The sequence below is a fragment of the Phanerochaete carnosa genome, assembly GCF_000300595.1.
Source record: "Phanerochaete carnosa HHB-10118-sp unplaced genomic scaffold PHACAscaffold_7, whole genome shotgun sequence".
Taxonomy (NCBI): domain Eukaryota; kingdom Fungi; phylum Basidiomycota; class Agaricomycetes; order Polyporales; family Phanerochaetaceae; genus Phanerochaete; species Phanerochaete carnosa.
The window spans coordinates 111,713-117,712 of NW_006767634.1; the positions used below are offsets into that span (position 1 = coordinate 111,713).

The 6,000-nt window shown below is 52.5% G+C and overlaps 3 protein-coding genes across 3 annotated transcripts; 2 read left to right on the plus strand and 1 right to left on the minus strand.

Moving 5' to 3' along the window:
* Positions 1-611: 611 nt before the first annotated feature.
* Positions 612-1,649, minus strand: PHACADRAFT_210711 (uncharacterized protein; the record flags this gene model as incomplete). Its single annotated transcript, XM_007397602.1, has 2 exons — positions 1,541-1,649; positions 612-1,481 (listed from the first exon to the last, which is right to left on the minus strand). The coding sequence occupies exons 1-2, from the start codon at positions 1,637-1,639 to the stop codon at positions 612-614; spliced, it is 969 nt and encodes a 322-aa protein (XP_007397664.1). The 5' UTR covers positions 1,640-1,649.
* A 568-nt stretch (positions 1,650-2,217) lies between these two features.
* Positions 2,218-3,418, plus strand: PHACADRAFT_210712 (uncharacterized protein; the record flags this gene model as incomplete). Its single annotated transcript, XM_007397603.1, has 4 exons — positions 2,218-2,455; positions 2,509-2,722; positions 2,774-3,013; positions 3,063-3,418. 4 exons carry the CDS (start codon positions 2,218-2,220, stop codon positions 3,295-3,297), a joined length of 927 nt encoding a protein of 308 aa, XP_007397665.1. The 3' UTR covers positions 3,298-3,418.
* A 466-nt stretch (positions 3,419-3,884) lies between these two features.
* On the plus strand, positions 3,885-5,533 carry PHACADRAFT_197384 (uncharacterized protein; the record flags this gene model as incomplete). The annotated part of the gene is made up of 5 exons (XM_007397604.1): positions 3,885-3,961; positions 4,012-4,052; positions 4,119-4,186; positions 4,250-4,307; positions 4,383-5,533. The coding sequence occupies 5 exons, from the start codon at positions 3,885-3,887 to the stop codon at positions 5,531-5,533; spliced, it is 1,395 nt and encodes a 464-aa protein (XP_007397666.1).
* Between the last annotated feature and the right edge of the window lie 467 nt (positions 5,534-6,000).

A 6,000-nucleotide genomic window follows, 5' to 3' on the forward strand; every position in this document is an offset into this window, starting at 1 on the left:
TGCCACTTGGATGCTCCATGTCTATCGGCGGATTTATCAGAGGAGAAGAAGAATAAGACAATGTAAAAGATATCATGGATGACCTCTGACATAGCGACCTGGCCGAATGTACCGGCCATGGAATAGCGGACATATAGATTGACTGCCCTCGCGCATGGAGTGAGTGATAAGCCAAGCCCGGCCGCGCTCTCTGAGGCGTCGGCCTTTCGAACCCCTTTCGAGCTTGGAGAGTCATGTGGCTACAGTACGCGGCTGAACGCCGCCTGAGAAGTTCGAAACTGTCTCGCATACCTGCCTCATCCTCCAGCGCCGGGCCCAGACCTCGCGAGTGCGTGACCCATTCAATATCGAGGGTATCATGTCCCGTAGCCCCAGGTTAGTTGCCATTCTCGCATTGGTTTACAGATTCTCCGCTGGAGTATGGCCAGAATTTGGCCACAGTGTAGCTACAAGTCTGTCAAAGATTTTGGCCGCTTATCCCTTTGCGTCGTCTGCAACAGAAACCGGTATGTGTGGTACTCAAATCACAAATTACATAGATCCACTCCTTCATCGGTACATGAGAGTGCCTATTCGAGTGCTTATTTATGAGTACTAACTACTCCTACGACTTAGCGATCGTTCCTATCATTATCGATCCACCATCCGCGCGTGTCTGCAGCCAGCAGGTGCACAAGGAGAAGAGCGAGCATGCCATTCATTGCGAGGCCTGGAGTGGCGCGCAGGGGAATTCCATCGGTAGCTTGGAGCGAGTTGTGACCGAGAGCATCCTGGACACGCCTGATGAGGACGACTTCTTCGTCGGTCACGATGTAGCCGTACTTCGCGCCGACTTCAGGAACATCAACCTTCTCACCATTTTCCACAATCTCTCTTTCCTTGGGAGTTCTATGCCCCACATCAACCATGTAGTGCCTGACCTGTGCGATGGCATTCCGGTACTCGTTCCCGAGGGACTTATAGCCGGCGTCGTGGTGGGTGAGGTAATTGCGCCACAAGCCTTGAAACTTGAAGCCGCACTTAATGTCGCCTGGGCAACGGTTTACCGATGCGGGGTCGCCTTGCTTTTCCAGCTCCTTAGCGCAACGGTCGGCCTCGAACTTTTTTCCAGCGGCCTTCCGTTTCGTCGAGGGGCGGCAATAGCCGTTGGCCCCGACGTCAGTGCAGAGCGGTATGTGTCTCGACGGGAGGTGACCAGCCCTGGCCATCTCTCGCAAAGCACGGTCGTGGTCAAGCAGAATGCTGGTGTCCAGCCGAGCTGATAGAGTGGCTTCGTGCCCATATGGGAGACGGTACGCGGTAGGGTGGTATTCGATCAGGGGGTGTAAGTCCTTTCGATCCGCAGGGGGGTGGAAAGGCTGCTGGAATACAGGTAGATATTTATCGAGCTCCTCTGCAGGGTCCCATCGGGCGATTGAGTGGATCTTGTAGGAGGGGTAGGACTCGTTTACGGTATTACCGTATCCTCTCTTACGCAGTTGCTACCGAGAAATTGTCAGCCGTTGCACACGAAAGAGATATAAGGTCTACACGGACTTACATCCGGTGTGAACCCATCCGAGCCTAGCGGCGTCGGCTTCTCTGTCTTCATTTCTGGGGGCGTGTACCCCACGGCCCAGTCGTAGTATGAAACGGTCATGGCGTCGACGGGACTTGGAGGCCTCTGGAGAGAGATGGATCACTAATAGCTTGATTCAAGTACGCCTACACACGAGCATCATAATCGATGGCCCAGATGGGAAATCGTTCTCTATGGGAATGCATAGCGGTAAGGTCTGAAGATCTGACTCCGACCTTGTACTCCAGATCGAAGTCGGACAAGGTCAAAACGAACTCAATTTTGCGGCAATGGGAAAACCCGCTCTGAGAGCCTTGGAACGCCATTTCGCACTGCTGAAACGCTGGAGGAACCGAGTCATGAAGTTCTCCATTGTATTCCTCGTATCTTTAACCAGATGGCCTGAAAATAAGAAACCGTTCACTTATCCTCTTATCTTTCACCCTCCCTTTGTGTCCGCCCACCTGGTCTATATAACCCCTGCCATTCGACTGACGCCCTTCGCTTTGCCTCCGCTTCATTTGCCCCTTGGTTTTGTCATCGACGTCGCCGTCCGCGGTCTCCATGCTCACAAATTTGGTACATGGGGTGGTCGTACAAAATGCATCAGCTGTCAATCGCTTTTTCACCCCCTAACACCCCCTGCATTCCCTCTCGCCATGTCCGCCGGTTCTTGCGCTGTCGTCGCCGCCACCCTTGGTCTTGCTGGTGGCCGCCGTGCCCAGGGTGGTCAATCTACCACTTACTACTGCTATTACAACACCGTCTTACAGCCTAATGGTGATTCTGAAGCTGGCGTCCCTGCTGAACTTCGTGTATACAGCCCCAAAGACAGCGTCGTGCTTCCAGATAACAGCGTCGTTTTTGCCTACGCCCGTGTGTATATCCCTGCGCAAGGTTCTCATCATGTTCATCTCTACTTCTGCTTGATCTTACATGGATTATAATAGGTCCTGCTCTACTCGACGCAATTCAAATTTATCCCTTTCCGGGCGACCCTTCCGATGACGACTATGACAACAATCTTCCCACTATCCCACCTTTCCTCTTTGCAACCGGGATCATCCGCTCCGTGCGTGATGTGACCACCTTGGACAAGAACAAGTACGTCTTGCTCGAGGTCTCGGACCGAGTACGGGATGGGAAGAAGGGTTTCACCTTCGAGTACGCTGTCTCTCCCTCTTTCTGTGCGCAACTCAAATTGCTTCACTTCAGGGCGAAGTTCACAGGTGCCACTCCTCGCTGGAACCGTGTGCCACTTCCCAGCTTGCAGTCAAATGCGCAAATCATTGGTATCCTGTGCAACGAGCGCCGTACTGATGGCACGGTAACCATTGAGGCGGAGTCTCTCACTTTCAACGCACTACCTCTCGCCACCTCTGCCGATGGTGCTGGCCCCCCGCCTTCAACACCTCCAGCTAAGAAGAGGAAGTACAACGCGTACCTGTCATCTGGGTAAGTCATTTGCATGTGTGCGTTGCCATGCCCTCTGAAATAATTGCAGTTCGTCACCAATGTCTCCTGCTGAAAGTGCTTCTTCACTCGCAGGCCCATCTGGTTCACCTCAGTCAGGTGGGCGCGAACATGTTCGTGCCAGCGGTGAAGAGATGCCCAGCAGGCAACCAGAGGATCCAGAGACATCTGGCAGTAGTTCACTCACTGTTCTTATCACTGCTTCTGCTGAAGACGTTGGGGCTCCCACCGCAAAAGCTGCTGGCAAAAGAAAGGCCAAGCAATAAACTTTCAGTCCCACTTTCCCTTCTTCTTCTATTATGTCTGTTTGTCCTGACGTCTCGCAATGGTGTTGGTATATATGAATATGTGATAATTATTTTGCTTGGACGTGGCACTCCATCTGTGAAGCCTACGAGCGTGCAGTTCGCAAGTCCATGCACAAACCTGTCCCTTTGCTCAGGCCTCTCTACTCTCTCTCACGTGTGTTTCTCCTCTCTCCTTAGCTCCTTTGGGCCCGCAGCTTGACTATGTATTTCAAACCTGTTCCTGACATGAGTAATAATTTCATACCTCTAACTGTCATCCTGACTCCTTTCGCAGTTTCATATGTCGATCAATATAATGCGCTGTGGAAGCAAACCGCTCCTCTGTCATATATCGTACGAAAGCAAACGTCTCCGCGGGAATCTCTGCGCACAGCCCTGATATCTCCGATGACCTGCACGGTCCTGCAACAACCAAGCCGTAGACGGTACCGAACATCTGCACAGCTAAAACCACTGCTGCGCCATGCATTGTGCGGAAGCAAATGTCTCTGCGGAAATCTTTGCGCACAGTCCTAATATCTCTGCCGATGTGCAGAAACCAAACCATGGAGACAACCAATCATCCGCCCTGCTCTCCTTTCGCCTCGGTCTGCGCGGCTGAGGATCTTACTGCTTGCATCCCGTGGGCATCTATGCCCGACGCCACACCTGACACTTCTGACACCCTGACAGAGCTCACATCAAGGTCCTACAGCGCTGTGCGCACGAGACATGTATGTGTAAATGCCCGACTCATTTGTATGGCTTGCGCTCACCTGTAAACACTGCGCACTTTACAGGCATCCTTTGCGACGACTTGCAAGGAACCTTTTGCTGCCCTTTGGCAGTGCCTCCTTCTCGTTCAAATGTACGTACACTCTGTGCAGCTTTTTTCCGGGCAGTGCACTAACCAGCCTTTTTTACAGGATAGCAAATGGCTGACCACGCAGCGGCACCATCTACAACTTGGACTATAGCACCGTTGTCACGTATTCAGCTGTCTTGGGGGGGTCGTGGCCAACGAGCTCACCGTTGCCAACATTGTAACATACCTCTCCTCACAGGCGAGAATGCAGGCTTTTGCTGTGGTCCTAATGGGGCCTACTTGAACCGAGTTCGCCCTCTTCCTCCCCTTCCACATGAATTCCAAACTTTCTTGAACGATCCACAACTCTCGGAGCACAGCCGGATTCTCAACCTCGTCTTCTCCTTTGCATCTATGGAAACTACCGCTCTGTTTCCTGACACCGGTGGTGATTACGGTTTTGTTGCTATTCAAGGCAAGGTCTACCATCGTGTTCGACCCTCCCACGCAAACTCTGCAGTCCGATGGATTTTGTACGATGGGTTTTTGGCTGCCGAAGCTCCTCACAATGACGATCATGCTCGCCGATTGCCTCCTCCATGGATACGAGCTATGCAGCTTGCGCTGCTGCGGTGCAATCCATTTGCATTGTATCTTCGTGTTCTCAGCCAAATTCCACCCGACCTGTGTCCGAACGCACGCATCATTATCGAAGACACTGGCGTGGCTCCTGAAATTGCTGCTTTTATATCGTACGATAACACTGCTTGGGCTGAAGTGCGTTCTCGCCGTCTCGTCATCACGCGCACTGACAACTCCAACCACGCCATACCAACTGTGAGCCGTCTATGGGAGCCACTCGCTTACCCTCTGTTCTTCCCTTCTGGTACACTAGGATGGGGAACTGTAGGTGACAGAGATCAGCTCCACCATGGTGCACCTCTCCCAGCAGGTGGAGCTCCTCCCATCCACGAAAGCACAACGCAAATCTGGTACTATCGTGCTCTGCTCCTCCGTGAAGAGCGCTTCTCATTATTCGGCCGGCTAACAAATGAATATCTCGTCGATATGTTCACTCGTAACCTCGAGTGTCGTCTGAACTACATTCGAGACAACCAGCACAGCGTCATAGCTGAAGACGCAGAGCTCATGGGTGTGGACGCTATTGAGCCGACTCAAAATATTTACCTTCCCTCATCCTTCCTTGGCTCTAACCGCTGGGCATCCGAGCAGATTGCAGATTCACTCGCCATTGCTGCTCAATACGGCACCCCAACGTTTTTCATCACAATGACTTGCAACCCACACTGGCCTGAAATCCAGTCCCAGCTTCGACCGGGTCAGACTTTCACTCATATTCCTCTCGTGGTCGTTCGTGTCTTCAAACAGAAGCTGAAGCGCTTCGAATAGTGGTTGAGGGTCCGGTCCAGTCCGGTCTTTTTCAGAAATTGTGTCGGACCAGGACTCTGACCGGTCAAGGACCAGCACAAGTTTGTGCAGGACCGGACTAAGACCAGGTCCTGGTCCTGTGCAGTCCTCCTTGCAGTCCAAGACCAGCCATGACCGGTCTAGGACTGAATTCAGTCTAAGACCAGTTCAGACCAGTTCAGACCAGTCCTCCCCTGGTAAATATCACACAAATCAACCAATTTCAACTTAGAGTTGCATGTACAAGTGGCACCCTCAAGCTAGCTAGCGTGCATGGAAATGTTATGGATTTCAAGCCAGCAAATGGTCGGGGTACCATGCTTGGCTTCTCTGGAGTGTGAGGTGGCATCAGAGCCTATGAGCTGGGGTAGCCTGGTGATGTGCGAGTATGGTGGAGTGCTATGAGGCCTCCAGATAGCCTAATGCCACTCCGAGGGTCGTCCACGCCG